The 20,847-nt window shown below is 41.0% G+C and overlaps 1 protein-coding gene across 2 annotated transcripts in view; it reads left to right on the top strand.

The window, feature by feature from the left end:
• ssh2a (slingshot protein phosphatase 2a) overlaps positions 1-20,195 on the top strand; it is a 48,290-nt gene extending 28,095 nt beyond the window's left edge. For both annotated transcript variants that reach the window (XM_057838989.1, XM_057838988.1), the window contains 12 exons: positions 413-477; positions 1,276-1,397; positions 1,615-1,680; positions 1,759-1,824; positions 3,654-3,848; positions 5,479-5,572; positions 8,504-8,632; positions 8,795-8,841; positions 9,207-9,353; positions 9,441-9,641; positions 9,723-10,629; positions 18,044-20,195. In XM_057838989.1, the coding sequence (XP_057694972.1) occupies positions 413-477; positions 1,276-1,397; positions 1,615-1,680; positions 1,759-1,824; positions 3,654-3,848; positions 5,479-5,572; positions 8,504-8,632; positions 8,795-8,841; positions 9,207-9,353; positions 9,441-9,641; positions 9,723-10,629; positions 18,044-19,336 (3,332 nt within the window). In that variant the 3' untranslated portion in view covers positions 19,337-20,195. The remainder of the gene's footprint in view (positions 1-412; positions 478-1,275; positions 1,398-1,614; positions 1,681-1,758; positions 1,825-3,653; positions 3,849-5,478; positions 5,573-8,503; positions 8,633-8,794; positions 8,842-9,206; positions 9,354-9,440; positions 9,642-9,722; positions 10,630-18,043) is intronic.
• Positions 20,196-20,847: the final 652 nt, after the last annotated feature.

Here is a 20,847-nt window from a genome sequence, read left to right as displayed (position 1 = left end):
GGTACATAAACAGCAACATTAACCAAAAGATAAATGCATCGCCATCTCATTCGTTATTTATAACCTTTTTCAGAACATTACATGTTATCAAAATAGTTTCTTGGACTCATCCAATTTAAGATGTGTGGTGGATGATGAAAAATGAAAATCCCATTACTACATAAAGTTCATAACATTTGTGGAGGACATGTTGAAATTATGTGTTTAAAATAAAATCAAGTTTCCACAAATGGCAGCGCTTTTAAATATAAAGCTGAGCCCTGCTGTATTTAAACTAGAGATGAATGGGCAACATGAAAACGGTGTAGCCGAAACTGGCCTGAGGCAAAATGAGACAGAATCCTGGTTCTAGAGTTAACTTTTAACTGCCAAGAATGTCCAAAGTAAGAATAAATGAATATGCTTTTCCTAGGGGATCTCCAGAAACATCTTCAGACTATGTTCACTGTGCTGCGGCCAGAGGACACAATCAGACTAGTGAGTAACACTGAGAGACACTGACACACTTTACTGCAACACTGTTAACGGGACTATGCAGAAGTAGGACTCGCGTGACATGAGCTGAAGCATGTAGCATAAATTAGAATCTGACATTAAAGTAAATTTTGCCTCTACGGGGCCACTTCTGAGTGGTAGGGACTTGCAAAATCGCGCGAGGCTGAACTAAACAGTAAACCAATCCTTTTTTTGCATCATATGTAAAAGGAAAGAGCTAATTCGCTTAGTCTATCCCCCCCCCCCCATTAATTGTGCTCCAGTAGTTCTTTCTTGACTGGTTGTATAGGTCCCATGAGGTGACACTGCCATCAGTGGGTTGAGTCTCCTCAGTCTTCCCACTCCCAGATAAGGCCAGTAGTCACTTAAATATTAATAATAAATAAATAAATAAATGATACAGTACTTTTAGAATTTTAGACTTGAGATAGAGCCTTTTCTTCCTTTCACTACATTTTACATTTCTAAATTGCACATGCATGTGTGTGAAAAGTGTCAAACATACTGTATGTGTAGCTAATATGTCCTTACAGGGTCTATTTAGCTTTATCTGTTGGCAATTTAACATTAATTAGGGAAATGGTGATTGTTATAAATTTAAGTATAAACCAAATCTTTATGGGATTAATCGATAGAATGTTTGATCAAATAATCAGTTGCAAAAGTATTCAATAGTGACAGTCCTAAATACCTGGCATCACTGAGCTTCAGCAATCATTTTAGGATAAGTAGCAATTTGTGTTGAGTCTGATTCATATTTTTTCTTCTCTGACCTGTTAGGCTGTGCGTCTGGAGAGTTCTTACCCTCAGGTAACCCGTTACATGGTGGTGGTATCCACCAATGGTAGGCAAGACACAGAGGAAAGCATTGTTCTTGGCATGGACTTCTTTTCCTCTGACAGGTTGGTATAAAAGCAGCAGCAAACTTAGCATCCTACCGTGTCATGGGCATTTACCATTCATTTGATGAAATGAAAAAGCTAATACATTTTTCACACTTATGCTTTGGTTCATCAATCAGTCGAAACTATAATAAAAATATAGAAATGGCTACTGTTTTACTGTATTATGTAAAACCATTTGGTCTGAGGTTTGACTTGCTAACTCTCTCCCTGCTAGCTGCTGTACAGTGGGTCTCGTTCTACCTCTGTGGAGTGACACACTGATCCACTTGGATGGAGATGGGTACGTCCTGGTTTTCACCCTTTGCTTTGAGTTGCCTTCATTTCCTAAAACCATACTTTTTTTCCCCCCCTATTGCAGAGGTTTTAGCGTGTCAACTGTCAATCGAGTTCATGTATTCAAGCCAGTCTCAGTTCAAGCAATGTGGTAAGCAAAAAAATATTTTTATACTAGCTTAACCCTTTATAGGACACTCATTATCTTATTGGCTTACACTGGTAGCGCCAGACACCAAATCATGTTGACTGACGCCATCAATGGCATTGAAAGACTAGCATTCACAGCCAAACTATAGTCAATGGCAGCCAATGAGTTTAAATACTATGACATTTAAAAAGAAGAATAATAACTTTAGTGTTTTGGGGGGCTTATGCGAGAGTATTTTTATTTATTTTAATTAATAATTTTTTGTATTTATTAAAAAATAAATAGAGGTGGAATTCTTTGGGCACCTAACGATTCGATTACGATTCAGAGGCTACGATTCGATTATAAATCGATTATTGATGCACCACCACTACCCCCCCCCCCCTAAAGTTTTTAGCTGCTTTTAATGTTTCGTACATAAGTTACAAAAATTGTACAAAAATCCTCCCAGGCTTAGATAAACGACTTTCAGTATCAAATTAACAGTTCAAAACAGTAAATGACTCAAGTCCCCATTCTGTATCAGCATCTTTAAACTACATTCAATTAATTTAATGTTGTACATTAACCGTTAAAGTTGTTAAAATTACTCCCGTTATTCCATAATTTTCCTTCTGTCTGCTTTCGACATGTGAAAGCTTTAAAACTTTTATCATTTAAAGATAGATTCAAGTCAAGAATTTGCCGATTTAGGAGTGTTTTAGATAAAAAGTTAATTAGGTTCACTTGGAAGGTTCGCTACAACAGCCTTCCAGGGAAATCTACTGCTTTAAGATGGCGGCTGTTTACTAACACAGGCAAGTCTGTCATTTCGCATCTAAGTTTTCTATACATGTGCTGCTAACGCCACTGAGTCTGTTATTTCGCATATAGTTCTTTATACATGTGATATCTACCGTAGCATTATGTGGGCGTAGTTTGTAGCGGCTGTTGGCAGCAGTCAGGTTTTATTGTTTTTTTTTTTTTGTCTGTCTAGCGGCATGAGTTGAGCCAGAGCCGTGAGTTGAGCATTGTCATTACCCGGGTAATGACAAGCATGATGTTTACTCTTGGTCCATTCCTCATTGCGTCCCGAAGACGGCGCTGACTGTGTTTAAGTTCCGCTTTACTTAGCATATTTCAATAATCGGAATTTGGATGTTTGTGAATCATTCTCGCATCTTCCATGGCTGAATCCTGAATAATCTAAGAATCAGAAGTTTCGCACACCTCTAATAAATAATGATTGATAATAAATTAATAATATAATTGAGACCTGTCATGCACATACAGTATGTGGGCATCACATTTTGGGTCATGTCATCATCACTTGTTTACCATATACTGTATATGATAATTATTGTTTGCCAAATATATGATAATAATTACTCATAGTATGTGTATATTAATATTGTGTGCTGTCCACATATGTGGATCACAGGTTTTTATGGGCCAAGTTACTTTTTTTTTTTTTTTTTTTTTAAACCAAAAATAGTCACTTGCCCTTATAACGGCGTATGAGAGGAGGTATGTACATACTTTGTCGATGAATGTAAACTCTAGACCACTTCCACATTCGTCCCCTTTGGTTAATTAAAAAATCAAAGATGGCAATTAGTGTGGTAAACATGGCTCACGGCCTTTGAACAGATGTCTTCATTTCTTTCGGCTAGTGGCCTCATGTCTTCATTTATTGTCTGACCTGGTTCAGTAATTTGCGCTGTTACTTTTGTATACCTGCTACTCTCGTCTGACTACTTATTCAACACGTCTCCTGTAAGATGTTGCATAACGACCTTTTATGACACACTATAATGGTTGGAAATTGTTGTTTCTGTTACCCACCACAGGTCAGCTCTTCAGTCGCTCCACAAAGCTTGCGATGTTGCCCGCTGCCACAATTACTACCCAGGTAGCCTGTTCCTAACATGGGTCAGCTATTATCAGAGCAGGATCTCCTCCAACCAGTTCTGCATCAATGAGTGGAACGCCATGCAGGATGTTGAGTCACACCGTGCCAATTCACCTGTTCTCTTCACAGACTTGTGAGTAGGGGAGCTCAAATTGATATCATTTTGATTTGATTATCATGTTCATGTCTGTTTTCGAAGAGGATGTTTGTTGGCCACGGGCGGTTTCATGCTTGCCTAACATATAGTACTGAGTGTTCGGAAAATAGATTAATTATAGTCCGAAAACATGAAGGTTTAAACACCCTACTCACATTTCAGAGCATTACCCAACTACTTATCACATTGAGACAGAGTTGCTTCACTTTCCACACAACACTGAGATAGAGCGTCCACATGCCCTGTAATCTTCGGGCAGTGGAAAGGCGACGTATGGTAGATGATCAAATTAGCTGACACGTGAGCTTAAGTACATACAGTAAGTCTATTTAAACACGTGCTTATTGGCACACTTTATGACAAAGTTGTCAACAAGCCCATAAGGAAGCACTGAAAATAGTTGGATTGACATGATAGATTTATGGCTTTATGAATACCAAAGAAATCCCCCCCCCATCTGCCCAGTCATGTGTCTGTTGCAACATATTTGGATTGTGTGTGATTCTAACCGAGATTCTGGAGTTTCCAAATTAGCTGAGGCTTTAGCAGTCTTGATTTACATTTGGAAAAATAGTCTAGAAACATAGCTTGGTTGTGGGACGCAGAACAGACAGAAACAGGTGGCAGGCAAACACTAGCACACATTCGAAGGCAGTGCAAGATTTAAATAGAACTCTTCTTATCGGGTACGAGGTAAGGACTATGGGGGAGCATACATGGCTGTCCAATAAGAGGGTAAAAAAAAAGAAATCACAGGTACAGGCTCCACTCTTTGGCAAATAATCGCGTTACTCTTTCCCAGCAAGCGGTATGTTTGTATTGAACTTTAAAAGGTGCCCGCCCATGTTTTATGAGCACCAAACACACAACCACCCAATCTGTATCTTCCAGCACAAGGTTGACCTATTTGATCAGGAAGTCCTCAGTATTATTAATGTTTATTTCATATCAAGTAAATTAAGGCAGACAATACAACGATTTTATTCAGCACCACCCATTTTGTCATATCCGTCATACATATGAAAATTAATTTTGGGGGGGTTTTAGTGGTCAACTGCCCTCGAGCCGTCTGTTGACGTGGTGTGACTTTTTCATGGATTCCTTCATGATTGTATGTAGCCTTTGTTGACATAGGAGAATAGAGGCTCTCAATTATTCTGTAAGGGTCAAGAAGATGTCCTGCATGAAGACAAACATGGCAGCTGAGTAAGAGTTGTGCTGCACACCCTCAGTTTGACCTAGTGCTCTGGAACAAGGGAGCTTTAAGAAAGCTTGAAGAAATAATTAGGCCACTTGATGTCATCGTTCCAAAGGCAAAACGTGTCCCCCTGCATAAATGTCTAAAACGGCACCATGCAAGACAGCAGGAATGTTTAACAAGGGAACTTTGTTGTGGCTCGTCTCATTTTTTCTCTTCCCACTCCAGTTTCAAAGATTCAAGACAAAGCAAGGATTCTTTTATGGAATAAGTCATCTCTGTGGCACTCAAATTATTCGGTGTACACAAACTGTTACCAGAATTTTATTTTAATTACTTTTCGTTCGCGGGTCCAAGGGTGTGAGATTCTTTTAAATATTTTTCAAATGTTTCTGTATTTCTGCATAGGCCTACTGAGAGGGAGCGCACGGAGAGACTGATCAAAATGCGTCTCAGGGAGATAATGATGCAAAAGGACTTAGAGAATGTTACCTGTAAAGAGGTGAGACGCAACGGATCACATACTGTATATTTCCAGGTGTACCACACAAATATTTTGCAAAGAGTTAATCTGAATTTTGGATTTGAACTGTCCACCTTGAATTGATAGAACCTTTTTTTGTATGTTTCTGACGTAGTGCCAAATGCAGTCATGTTAGATTCCATTTGTGCTTTAGTCGTAGGTAATTTGTATATACCTTTTTTTATATATAGTGCTTATAGTTTGTCTACATGTTATACCAGTGTTTTTCAACCTTTTTTGACTCACGGCACGTTTTTACAATGATAAAAATCTCGTGGCACACCACAAACCAAAAAAGTTCCAAAATTATTTTATGTACAGTAAAATATAAAATAATTTTTCAGTATGTATACTTACTCAGTGTGAAACTTGACCCTGTTAAGATGAACACAAAGTCGATATCCTTATTCTTCAACAGCTCTCAGTCTGTTTTTATGTAATTTTTTTATAGCAGTTAGGGTTCAAAAAGCTCAAAATTATCAGACAGGGGGACTTGAACAATGTCTTTAACCACATCAGGGCCGAGCATCTCGTAGACAATGACTTTGCAGGCAGGTAGTAATAATGTCTCTGTCACGGCGTGGGACTTTTTGGATTTAGCAACAAGGTAACTGCCTTTGAGGGTTTTCTCATTTACCTTCGTAGTTTTTATCAAAAAAGTGGCCTGTTTCTCCGTGTTTTCACAAAAGCGAACAAAATAGTCCTTCGAGTAGTTTTGAAATGATGGGTGTTTAGTTTGGAGATGACGTTTAGGAGAGCTGCTCGTGTCGCGTTCAAGAACTGCTCGGATTTCTAGCCGTCAGCCATTTTGCTGTCGTTGACAGTGTGTTGGAATAAAACACAGGAGGGAGGATTGTCGGTCGTCACATATGGGTAAAATAGAAAGGACACTTTCGAGTATATCGACAAAAGACGAGTTTAACCAAATAATGTGCAGTAGACGTGCTGGGGTCCACATTTTCGCGGACAGCAAGGTCGTTGATGGCTAGAAATCCGAGCAGTTTTTGAACGCGACACGATCGAGAACTTCCTACTGCAACTCCGACGTAAAAAAATATTGTAATAGCCCCGAATGGGGAAATAGAAAGGAGAGGAGTCGGTGATGACTTTCCCACTTTAATGTCGCAACAATTGAAAATAATAAACAAAAAACAGCGGCATCCGCAACATTCGACCACTAACTTAGCTCTCACGCCGTTCTACCTCCCTCCTAGCTTGCTTCCCGTTACATCACCACTCTGCAGTCTGATGGCCCCTTCAAGAGCCCGCACAGTTACGGACATTACATAATTTATATATATAAATGCGACATTAGATAATATCTCGCGGCACACCCGACGATCTCTCACGGCACACTAGTGTGCCGCGGCACACCGGTTGAAAAACACTGTTATACATTTGATTATACACCGTCTGAGCTGCTGCATTGCCGGACTTTCCCCTATGAGGGAATAATAAAGTCGTATCTTATATCAGAGATGACAAACCTTTACAATACACAAAACACACTACAACCATACTTTGTAATCAGTATACTATGTGACATCTTTTTGAATTGTAAAGTTTCTTCAGAATTCTTTTAAACTGTTAACTTTACTACATTTGTCATTGTGCCGTTTTCTTTTAAAACAGTTCTACATTTTTTGTTACACAACCTACATGTTTGTAGGGCTGCAACTAACAAATATTTTTACAATCGATTAATCGGACGATTAAACGATTAATCAGATAAATGTCTTTTTTTTCCCCAATTACCTTCACAATTATTTTGAAGTTGTTTTAGGCATGTTGCAAGTAACAAAGACAGAATGGATGAATATTTCCCTCAAAAATATTTTATTACAGCTTCCTGACTTAACTGTAGTCTACAACTGTACTGTTTTGAAGTACAGAAAACTTGTTCAAGTTTTTAGTCAAGGAGTATAAAACATAAAAATAATTTTTCTACCAAAAGTCGCCAATTTTTTTTTCCTGTGGGCAAAGCACTGATATAAATTTTGTCGACTCATTTTTGTTCATAAATACAATCTAAATTCAATTTCAAAGCACTATCTCTTATATGACAATTTACAGTTTGAATGGGAGTTTGTGTTGAAAGAAGACTCTAAGCCAGGGTTCAATAAATCTGGACCTCGGTGCCACTTTTCCTGTCGTGTTTTCCACGTCTCTCTCCCCAAACACACCTGAATGAAATGATTATGTCATCAGCAACCTCTCCAAAAGCCTGATAATGATCCTGATTATTTTGATTCAGGTGTGTTGGAGGAGGGAGACGTGGAAAACACGACAGGAAAAGTGGCACCGAGGTCCAGATTTAGTGAACCCTGCTCGAAGCTATGCTATGCTTCTCCTAACACAATACAAACGGACACTAAAGACGCTGATTAGCATAATCGCTAAGTAACTTAACGCTCCTTGCTAAGTAGTAACCTCTCATCAACAAAGAAAAAAAACAATACAATTGGCTAAATTTACTCACCTCTGATGGAGGCACACTGAATCTAACGACACAAAATACAATCTAACTCTCGACACTTTGGAATATTATTGATTCAGCAACCCAGACTGAATGGAGCAGTGAAATCTCTCTCTTGCTCTGATCACTGGCGCGTGCAGCCTCACATTACACACAAACAAGGACCCAAACGAGACTGCTCATAGCTGCTGGCAAAAATTGATTATTAAATTCGTTGGCCACTAATTTATTAATCGTTTTAATCGAGTCATTGTTGCAACCTTACATGTTTGGATCATTGAAAAATGGCAAATTGACAAATTATGAAGCACATTTGTATGTGGTTTAAATTGGCATATCATGGTATATGGTGACTCTGAAAGAATGTTTTTACAAATTTGTCGAGGTCTAATCTTTGATTTTAATTTTTCAACACTATACATTTCCTTTTCTAGATCCGCACAGAGCTGGAAATGCATATGGTGTGCAACCTGAGGGAGTTTAAGGAGTTCATAGACAATGAGATGATTGTCATCCTTGGTCAAATGGATAGCCCTACAGAGATCTTTGAACACGTTTACCTGGTAAATACCCCAATGCCATTCCTTATTGTTTTACCACAACTGTCATTATACTTTAGTTAAAGATTAATAAGCCTTGAATCTGTCTGAGACAAGCACAGTGGACTCTGTCAAATATAAGGTTGTAACATAACTTTGAATGAACAAGAGCTGTGCTGTCTGTAGGGCTCCGAGTGGAACGCTTCCAACTTGGAGGAGCTGCAAAACAGTGGGTAAGATACTGGTCATACAGTTACTCAGCAACACAAACACTTTTCATTCTGCATTGTTTTTTTTCCTGGTAGTGCTCCTATAAAGCCTGCATAGTCTGCACCCCAGGCAATAGTTTATTGGAACAATGATGGCAATACATCCGTGTTATGCCAGCACCACACCCTTTTACAGTAATAAAGCTGCAAAGACTCGTTCAATATGTTGTAGCACTGAGTATATAAAAGCCACATTTAAATTACGTACTTGTATAACATGTATCGAGTATCAATATTTTATTGTTTTGTGGTGTTCACTAAGCAACAGGGCATTCATTTTTCATGAAATGATGATGATATTCAAAGTTAACTCCTCATCTCTTCTTTAGCGTTCGTTACATCCTAAATGTTACAAGAGAAATAGACAACTTCTTTCCGGGAATGTTTGAGTACCACAACATCAGGGTGTATGATGAGGAGGCCACCAACCTTCTCGAATACTGGAATGAAACCTACAAGTTCATCACAAAAGCCAAGTAAGCCTTCATGTCATGCACACATAAATGTACACATGCTCACACTCTCTGCTCTGAGTGAAGAATTATCTTATTTTTCGCTTCTAGGAAAGCTGGTGCCAAGTGTCTGGTTCACTGTAAGATGGGCGTGAGTCGCTCGGCCTCTACAGTGATCGCCTACGCAATGAAAGAATACGGCTGGACGCTGGACGCCGCCTTTGAACACGTCAAGGAAAGACGAGCTGTTACCAAACCGAATCCTTCATTCATGAAGCAGCTGGAGGAATATCAGGGAATTCTGCTCGCCAGGTGGGATTATTTTTACATTACAATTAGTTGGAAGTATTCGATAGCCTTGCTTGCATCTATTTAAAATTTTCCCCTCCCCAGCAAACAACGGCATAATAAACTGTGGCGCTCCCACTCAGACAGTGACCTAACAGATCGTCCAGAACAATTGTGTAAATCCTCAACGCACTCCCTTGGACGCTCAGACTCCCGGAGCAACAACAATTCTTCCCCCGCCTTGCATCACTTCCTGGGAGTTGCGGTGCTCCAAGCTCTAGTTTCTGAACCTGATGAAACTACCAAATTGAACTCTGACCTTCCCACACATTTCAATGATGCAGGTGACTCACTGGTTAACGAGTCGGACAAAACAGATCATAATGGTACGCCCACACCTTCCTTGCCTCAACTGCACACAGCCGTGCTTGTCCTGGAAGAAAACATGGGCAGCACTACGAATGGGGTCATCACAGCGACTACCACGACTTCCCATCCTTCTCCCTTGCTCCACATTCTCCCTCCAACTCCTGAAGTTCGGAATGGTCGCCAAGTTGAGACACCATCAGAAAGCCTAGAAAAGGAACCACTGGAACTGTTTATTCATTTTCCTGAGCAAAGCAGCTCCGAGGACCTTTCTCTCATCACGGCCATGTCCTCAGACACTTCTGAGCAGTCGCCATCAGATTCTCAAAGTGAAAAACCCAGCCCGCCCAGTCTGATCGGCGACACCGCTCTCCAATTGCTGCTTTCCCCAACAGAACACAGTGATGACAACAACAACCCAAAACAGATTCAAGCCAAAGAAACATCAGACGGCCGTGGAGAGGCCGACGGCTCGTCAAACCACAGCTCGGACAGCATTGACTTCTTCAGCGCCAGGGAAAAGTTTCTGGGCTTAGCTCAAGAGGACAAGACGCCGAAACTATCAGAGCAAAGAACCCCCTCTCTGGATGGTGACAACAACATAGGAACTGAGGAAGATGAGGAGAGTGAACAAGTGACATCTCAGGTGAAATTTTTTTTTTTCCATTTTCATCTGTCCCTATATAGTCATATAGGTTTTTATATATATACTGAGGAGCAGAAGTATTTGCACCCCTTGTGATTTTGCAAGTTCACCCACCTAGAAAATAGGTAGAGGTCTGAAATTTCTAATTTCTGTCATACAGTGCCCTCCATAATTATTGGCACCCCTGGTTAAGATGTGTTTTTTAGCTTCTAATATTTTTTTATTCAAATAATATGGGACCTTAATGGAAAAAAAAGAGAAAAATCCAACCTTCAATACAAGTGCATTTATTCAATGGGGAAAAAATCCCACATAAAGAAATAATTATTTGACATCAAATAATGTGTGTGACAATTATTAGCACCCCTGGTGTTAATACTTTGTACAACCCCCTTTTGCCACAAAACAAGGTCTGGGGACTGAGATGGCCATGGGAGGAGCTTGATTTTGTGTCTGGTGAACCATTTCTGTGTAGATTTGGCCATATGTTTAGGGTCGTTGTCTTGCTGAAAGACCCAATGACGACCCATCTTCAGCTTTCGGGCAGAGGGCAACAGATATTGATTTAAAATGTCCTGGTATTTCAAAGCATTTATGATGCCATGCACCCTAACAAGGTTCCCAGGGCCGTTGGAAGCGAAACAGCCCCACAGCATCACTGACCCATCCCCATACTTCACAGTGGGTATGAGGTGCTTTTCAGCATGCGCATCTTTCGTGGCACGCCAGACCCACTTAGTGTTTGGTTCCAAAAAGCTCAATCTTGGTCTCATCTGACCAAAGCACACGGTCCCAGTTGAAGCCTGGGACTGTGTGCTTTGGTCAGATGACATATGGCCATAAACATATGGCCAAATCTACACAGAAATGGTTCACCAGACACAAAATCAAGCTCCTCCCATGGCCATCTCAGTCCCCAGACCTTGTTTTGTTGGCAAAAGGGGGTTGTACAAAGTATTAACACCAGGGGTGCTAATAATTGTGACACACATTATTTGATGTCAAATAATTATTTCTTTATGTTGGATTTTTTCCATTAAGGTCCCATATTATTTGAATGAAAAAAATGTTAGAAGCTAAAAAACACATCTTAACAAGGGGTGCCAATAATTATGGAGGGCACTGTAGATGCATTTCCACTTATAGAGACAATCTTAGGGGGGGGAGAAAAAAAAAAACTCACATTGTATGCTTTTTCAATATTTTTTGGGTAATTTACTGGGGTTCATAAGTAATTGTACGCCTGACAAAATCATTGCTAATATTTAGTACAGAAGTTGTTGTTTGCAATTAAAGAGGTCAGACGCTTTCTGTAGGTCTTCAACAGGTCTTCACATGTGGAAACGGAGATTTTGAGAGTGATTGTGCCACAGTCACTGGGTGCTTAAATGCTTGTACAACTGCATGCATGTCACAGTGGTATTGTTAAAACAAAAGAAATTGTGAGAAGTTATTTTTGGTGGCCAGGATTGGATAAACAGATAGAAGAGACGGGAAAAAAATGTTCATCTTGTCAGAAGACTCACAACAAGCCACCTACAGCCGAATTGTTGGGAACACCAGACACTATCCCAGAACTTTATATTGATTATGATGATTCTTCCGGTGTAATTATACCAGAAATGTCTAGCTTACCGGATGTGTCAAGACTCAAAACCAAACAATCCTGCTGTAATTGTGTCTAATTCAAACAATGCACAAATGGAACCTGCAATGGTATCGGAACTTTTCCACAGGTTAAAAATCAGAAGTGACGGTTGAGCGTTGTGATCCTGCATGTGACAGATAACTGCCTGCTAGTTTGGGGCTGTCGTTGAGAAACACAAAGTTTCAGCTCCATCCAGAGATTTTCTATTGGATTGATTGAGGTCTGGAGACTAGCTATGCTACTCCAGGACCTTGATATGCTTTTTAAGCAGCCACTCCTTGGTCAGCTTGGCTGTGTGCTTCGCATCATTGTCACGTTGCTAGATCCAGCCACGAGTCATCTTCAGGTCTCTGACTGAGGGAAGGAGGTTGTGGCTCAAAATCTGACGATACATTTCTCCATTCAGCCTCTGCTTTATATCATACAGTCATCCTGTCCCCTTTGCCAAAAAGCAGCCCCAAAGCATGAGGTTTCCACCCTCCTACTTCACAGTAGGGCTGGTGTTAGGATTATACTCATCCTTCTTTTTCCCCCCATACACGACGAGTAAAGTTTACACCAAAAAGTTCTACTTTGGTGTCATCTGACAACATTACTTTATCCCATGACCCCTCTGCATCATTCAGATGGTCCCTGGTAAACGTCAGATGGGCCTTCACATGTACAGGGTTCAACAGTGGAACCTTCTGAATAATCCATTATTGTAAACCATTGCGGCGTAGGGTTCTACTGTCAGTAGCCTTTGAAACTGTGCATCCAGCTCTCTTCGTCATTGACCAGCTCCTGCCGTGTAGTTCTAGGCTGAGCCCTCATGTTTCTCATCATGAGTGATGCCCCACGAGGAGAGATTTTCCATGCAGCCCCAGTCTAAGATAGATTATCTGTCATATTTACCCTTTTCCATTTTCCAACAATTATTGCAATTGTTGATTTAATCTCACCAAGCGGCTCTCCAATTGTCCCATAGCCAACAATTTTTAAATATTTTTCTCTGGCGTCTTTTGAAAGCTCTCTGGTCTTGCCCATGGTAGCAGTTGGATTACACACATTACAGGTAACAATGATGAGCTCAAACGGGTGGTGGGTTGTTGGTTCCTCATGGGATAAAGATAAATAAAATGGTATAAAGACAACTCTTTGAGTGTTGTAATTATTGCTGATTCTCAGGGGTACAAATACTTATGAACCCCAGTAAATTACAAATAATTAAAAGAATTGTACAATGTGATTTCTGGGTTTTATTATAGATTGTCTCTGAGTGGAAATGCATCTCTGTAGGAACTTTGAAATTTTAGACCTCTACCTATTTTCTAAGTGGGTGCAAAATACTTCTGCAAATACTGCTCTTCACTATGTGTGTGTGTGTGTATTAGCGGTTAGCCCACGGTTCGGTTTAAACCTCGGTTTTGGGATCACAGTTTCGGTTCGGTTTTGGTTTGCGTTTTGCATTTGGAAAAAAAAAAAAAAAAACAAGTCTGACTTTCCAAAAGACTGCCTTTATTTTGCCTATATTTTACATTTTTTTACAAAAGTGCATCATCAGTTAGTTAGATCCTGTTGATAGATAATAGCTATTATTTAGATAATTCTTTTTTCAAGTTTGAGATTGTTCCTCAAAAACACAAGCCCGTCGACATTCTCTGGAGCAAGACGAGAGTGGCATGCACTGACAATTCCCCTGCTGTCCTAGTCCCTCAGCTTTATTCACCGCGTTGACAAAGTTGGATGCGTTATCTGAGGTGACTGGTATGCTTATATTTGGCCGCTTCAACTTCCACTCATCCACTGCGGTGCACAATTCTTCTGCAAAATTGGCGCTGGTATGGCTTTCATAGATAGGAGGAGTTTGCAGGACTGCACTTTTCATGTCCCGAGCCAACATATAGTAGGACCGTCACAGTTAGGTAGCTCTCTATTGCACGGGACGTCCAACTATCAGTGGTCAGGGCGAAACTATGTGCTTTAGCAAAATCCTCTTCGATAGCTTTGCGTGCTATTTTATAAATGTCGGGGATTACGTTGTTGGGGAAATATGTCCGCGAGGGAACAATGTAACGCGGGTCAAGCGTTGCAATTAAATTAACGAAGCCCGCATCTTCAACCACGGAATATGGCTGCATGTCTTTTGCAAAGCACATCCCCACTGCATAGGTTATTGTCTTGTTTTTCTGAGCTGATGCTGTATGGCTTTTGGTACACCTTACCTATAGACCCGTGTGTTTTCACTGGTGTCATCTTCGGGGTTATCCTGTTCTGAGAAAGTGATATACAGTGGGGTAAATAAGTATTTAGTCAACCACCAATTGTGCAAGTTCTCCTACTTGAAAAGATTAGAGAGGCCTGTAATGGTCAACATGGGTAAACCTCAACCATGAGAGACAGAATGTGGGGGAAAAAACAGAAAATCACATTGTTTGATTTTTAAGTAATTTATTTCCAAATTAGAGTGGAAAATAAGTATTTGGTCACCTACAAATTTCTGGCTGTCAAAGAGGTCTAACTTCTTCTAACGAGGCTCCACTCGTTACCTGTATTAATGGCACTACTTTTAACTCATTATCGGTATAAAAGACACCTGTCCACAATTTCCGTCAGTCACACTCCAAACTCCACTATGGCCAAAACCAAAGAGCTGTCAAAGGACACCAGAGACAAAATTGTAGACATGCACCAGGCTGGGAAGACTGAATCTGCAATAGGTAAAACGCTTGGTGTAAAGAAATAAACTGTGGGAGCAATTATTGGAAAATGAAAGACATACAAGACCACTGATAATCTCCCTCGATCTGGGGCTCCATGCAAGATCTCACCCCGTGGCGTCAAAATGATAACAAGAACGGGGAGCAAAAATCCCAGAACCACACTGGGGGACCTAGTGAATGACCTACAGAGAGCTGGGACCACAGTAACAAAGGCTACTATCAGTAACACAATGCGCCGCCAGAGACTCAAATCCTGCACTGCCAGACGTGTCCCCCTGCTGAAGAAAGTACACGTCCAGGCCCGTCTGCGGTTCACTAGAGAGCATTTGGATGATCCAGAAAAGGACTGGGACAATGTGTTATGGTCAGATGAAACTAAAATAGAACTTTTTGGTAGAAACACAGGTTCTCGTGTTTGGAGGAGAAAGAATACTGAATTGCATCTGAAGAGCACTATACCCACTGTGAAGCATGGGGGTGGAAACATCATGCTTTGGGGCCGTTTTTCTGCAAAGGGACCAGGACGACTGATCTGTGTAAAAAGACTGAATGGGGCCATGTATCGAGAGATTTTGAGTGAAAATGTCCTTCCATCAGCAAGGGCATTGAAGATGAGACGTGTCTGGGTCTTTCAGCATGACAATGATCCAAAACACACAGCCAGGGCAACAAAGGAGTGGCTTCATAAGAAGCATTTTTAAGGTCCTGGAGTGGCCTAGCCAGTCTCCAGATCTCAACCTCATAGAAAATCTGTGGAGGGAGTTGAAAGTCCGTGTTGCCCAACGACAGCCCCAAAACATCACTCCTCTAGAGGAGATTTGCATGGAGGAATGGGCCAAAATACCAGCAACAGTGTGTGAAAAGCTTGTGAAGAGTTACAGAAAACGTTTGTCCTCCGTTATTGCCAACAAAGGGTACATAACAAAGTATTGAGATGAACTTTTGGTATTGACCAAATACTTATTTTCCACCATAATTTGCAAATAATTCTTTAAAAATCAAACAATGTGATTTTCTGTTTTTTTTTTTTTCCACATACTGTCTCTCATGGTTGAGATTTACCCATGTTGACAAATACAGGCCTCTCTAATATTTTCAAGTGGGAGAACTTGCACAATTAGTGGTTGACTAAATACTTATTTGCCCCACTGTATGTGGGTGATAGTTTTAACCCTACATAGGGCAAGTGACTAATTTGGGTATTTGGGGGGCTGTAGGGGGTAGTCGATTGAGAACCAGGCGAGGAGGCTTACTTCTGCCAGTGTGTAAGCCAAGTCAAGTGCACAGGTCGCTGGAATAAAAGTGACAAAAACTAGTTGTGCAACAAATGTATTGTACTAAACTAGGGATGTCTCGGGTCGATCACGCCATTTTTCAGAGGATCGGAATCATGTGAAAAGGACAGTGTTTTTAATCTCAAAAATGTTTTTCTGCTTTATACTCGTACAGCGCCACAGTTTCTCACCCTCCCTGCTGATACATAGTGCAGCCAAACGGTCCAGCTAGCGTTTGGTACTTAAAGTTAACGATAACTTTGTAGCTTTGATCTTGCCAAAGAGGCTTGGTAGCGCTACGATCAAAGGCACAAATCTATCAATCATCGTTGAACTTGCATAAGTGTGCTGTGACAACTCATTGTGTAAGAGAGAGAGGTTGTTCTCTACAGCGTGAGCGTCAAACCGTGAGTGGACTCACTCAATGAAATATTTAGTAAAGACGGATTTTTCTGTTATTCTTGTTTAAAAATAATTCACATTATGAAGGCAGCACGGTGGGACAGTAACATGTTTGGAATTTTAGTTGGAGAATTTTTATTCATTTATTTTTTTCTATCTGATCGTCTATCGTCAGATTCTCAAAATCCGGTGACTCGGGTGCAAAAATATACGATCTTGACACCCCTATACTAAACCATAGCAAATGCATATGTATAGATTTCAATAATGCTTTATGTATTTAATGTATGCTTATTGTGGCACAGTTTGGAACCAGGAAGTGGCAACCTCAGTGCTCAGCACTCGCAATAGTATTGGGCACATTCCCATTTTGACCTCTTATGCATGACAATTTTCCAATATTTTTAAACAGTACTTTAGTACTTCTTTAAATAAATGCACTATAAAGGGTTGAAGCCAATTGTTTGCACTTAAGTCCACCAGAAAACACATAAAAACGTGTGTAACAACAGTTCTTTGAAGCCTGACAATGCAAACATTTGAATAGGGTTTCAAGGTGGTCACTTTAGAAAACGCCACCCTTATTCTTTCTGTCATATACACACAAAAACTGTTGTTTTTCAGTTGTTTATGGGCTGTAAAACAGCACTTTTGAAAAGCTCACATTCCAAAACTCTGCTTTTAGTGCATATCCTGTTGATGGGGTGAAATTGTTTTGTCTTTTTGGAGATTTTTTAAACATATTTATGGGTTAGGCGGTCTCAATTGAGTTTTTTTACCGGTATATGTATAAATATATCAAGTATTAATAAAAACATTATTTTTATTAGGTTTGAAAGAGGAACCTATTTCAAGATATTCTCACTGATCATTTTTACCTGCCTCTGCAAACAGGAAGATTCTCAATATGTGGCTGACTGGATCAAAGTTGAATATTTATTATTTAAATTGGAAAGCTTCATTCTAGCGATCTATTGGCGAGAGCTCTGTGGGCAAGCTTTCACAACTTCACATATTGATCATTTGATGTAGGTCATTAGATGTGTTATATATATACACACGTTTGTAAAGGCAAGAGATGAAAACGTATTTAAAGACAAGCCATGTAGCCAATAATCCAACGATAAAAATTGATTGCCGAGCTGTGCATCGGATATTGCAAGGGTAAGAATCGGTTATCCGAAGCTCCACATTATTTTATCTTTCAAAACACCGTGATGCAATAAAGTCAGGAAGAATGACATGTACACATTTGAAGAAAATCATTGAGGACAACACAATGAAGTGTTTCTTTTCAAAGTTGCCTAATATTTACTTGTCATTGTCATGTAAAACCCAACAAATGACTTCTCCTCACAATGCACATATTTCTTTGTGTCTTTCTACAGTCGGTGGACAGCGATGACAAGCTCAGCCCCGACATTCTGCATCAGCCTCCCCACGACAACGGAATATCTGTTCGCCATATTGTCACTGAGATCGAAGCCATTTGCCAGCCAACCACTCCCTTAAGTCCTTTAACTCCTTTGTGTCCGCCCTTGCACTCGGACCCGCAGGAGGACATGCAACCAGAAGTCTCGCCACGCCCTTTAACCCCTCCCTTGACAACACGAGACCTGCCGGCAGGTTCCGTGCGACGGGCCACTGAGCAGCTGGAGCTGAAGCTGAGGCAGGAAACAGAGATGGCGACAGCGCGGCGCTCCCCGTGTGGTGAACACCCACCTGTCCGAATGTCTGAACAGCCAGCCCACGCAAAGGGCGAGACAGCCGTTGACGACGAGGACGTGAGACTGAATAGCTTAGGAACACAAAGCCACATGTTTGGTGCTCTCCATGAGCCTCAAAGCCATATTATCTGTGATACTCACACAGACTCATCTCTAAAAACCTTAAGCCCATCCCAAAGAGACAGCACGTTCCAAATAATTCTGGATGGGGTCACAATTCAGGAGTCAGATCCTGATGAGAACTCGGAGTTCCCGGGCGAACAAAAGGGTTGCGGTCCTGAGTGCGACGCCCGAAAGCGCCTGGCGCGAAGCGGCCAGGAGCTGGAGCGGATTCAGCAAACGTTGAGAGAACTGCAGGCGTTCCTCCTCGAAGGTAGCAGCGTGGAGGCATTGGACACAAGCGCGCCTAGTGTCGTCACCAAAGAGGAATCCCCTCCGTGCCCGGATGCGACATGGCGGCTTCGACGAAGCGAAAAGAGTTTCTTGCAGGCGGCCGGGTGGCGGCGGGCCGTCGAGCTAGAGGCTCGCATCCGCCAGGCTGGCCTCACGCCCCCTTCTCTCATGAAGAGGTCTGCCTCCTTGGCTAAACTGGACTGCCTGGAATTATCAGCGAATGACCTCAGCGACCTTGACCTGAGGCAAGAACCCTTGGCGACGACGGCGGAGGCGCGCTCCCACGACACGTTCACAGCATCTCCGTCACATTTGGACGACACTTGGAAGAAGCAGAAAGTTCTTACTCGGAACGGCAGGCCCGAAAAGACACGTTTATCAAGTGACGATTTCTCTCCGTCCCCCGAGAGGAGCAAGAGGGAGGACCCGGATGGCGGCGGGTGTGGCTCGCTCGGAACGTCGCCACGGCAACAGAGGAGGGCTCACTCTTCCAGACGTTCTCGCAAAGCCAACGAGAGGAAGCAGCGCACTGCCGCCGTGCTGCTGTACAACACCATGTGACCTCACTGTATCGCCCACAAGTGAACTGACTGTGCACCAAGTGTGCCAATAGAATGTGTAGCAGGTGTGTTTGCAATGTCAAGTGCGTGTGTGCATGTCAATTTACGAGGGGGTCGTCAGGGACATGAAACTAAGGAAAGCCATTTGAGTATTTAGTCCATCTATGACATCCAGATTAAGTTATCCAGTACCATTGGCGGTGATGGACGTCTAATCCATTTGAACCGGGAAGGCTTGCAGCAAATGAAGTCTTTCATTCGCTGCCAGGCCTATATTTTATATTCACAGAAGAATGAAAAAAGTGACATTACTGGACATCTATTATCGTCAATGGCACATGAACCTTTAGCTATCTTGGTTCGAGAAAATGCTTAAATGTTTTTTTTTGTGTCAGAATTGCTTCTCACACAACTGAAATGCTCTCACACGACACTGAAATGCTCATATCGTAAAGTCCTTATTCTTGTACTGGCAGTGAGACCGTTTCAATTGACTGTGTGGGAGGTGATTTTGAATTGTGTTCTAAGCAGCCTCACGTCAACCACTGGATGTGTTTGAACTGGACTGACCTTTCATGCACGCAATGAACCATGCACTCTGTATACAGTTTTTTTTTTTTTTTTTTTTTATAATATGTTCAGTGTCTGTTCGTGATGTTCACTTTAAAGTGTATAAAACAAGAGGGCTTCTTCTCAATACATGCACTTTACTGTTTGAATCATTTGCGTTTTATTAATCTACAGGAATGTTTTGCACTATGTCAATGGAGGCTTGACGGTCTCATTTTTTTGTTTTTGTTTTTCCACAAATGGACAAATGTCTTTTAATTCTTATTTTAATTAAACCAGGGTAAAGCGCGTATGTTGTTGAGCTTTTTTTTTTTTATTCTGCGCTTTAGAGTCTAATAAATACAGGGGACTTGTTTTGACTTGAATCTGATTGTTCTCATGGCACACATACTTGATATATACTGCCATCTGTTGGGCAGTAGATAAATTTCATCGTTCTCATTTTAATAGAAAATGGAGCATAATAAGGGCTATTCTCCAACAAAGCATTTGTGTCCCGGGCAGAAACGGGGGGGAAAACTATTTGTTATTTATGCTGCACTTACTAGATAGACTAATTTTCAAGCGAAAATAGTAATTTATCATTTATGTAGAATACCCTCAGGCCAGGTTTTGGATTCTCAGTCCGACAGTCCCTCATTATACTGAAATTTAAATCCTAAATTGATGGCACAGAAATTATTTTAGTGAGAAATATAGTTTGCTTAAGGTATGTATTTTTTGTCTTAAAGGACACCTGTCCCTAGGGATTATTGCCATTTCCACAACTCACCACAAAATAGAACTTTTATATAGAATGGTACCTCTACTTAAGACATTAATCGGCTCTGGAAGTAGTTTCATGACTTAAATTCTGTAAGTAGAGACGCGTTTTCTATGTAAATGCTCTAATCTGTTCCAAGCTCCCCAAAATTCGGACATAAATGTTATAATGCATTAAAA

Source organism: Corythoichthys intestinalis, chromosome 6 (genome assembly GCF_030265065.1).
Source record: "Corythoichthys intestinalis isolate RoL2023-P3 chromosome 6, ASM3026506v1, whole genome shotgun sequence".
Taxonomy (NCBI): Eukaryota; Metazoa; Chordata; class Actinopteri; order Syngnathiformes; family Syngnathidae; genus Corythoichthys; species Corythoichthys intestinalis.
This window is presented reverse-complemented; position numbering and strand designations above follow the sequence as displayed.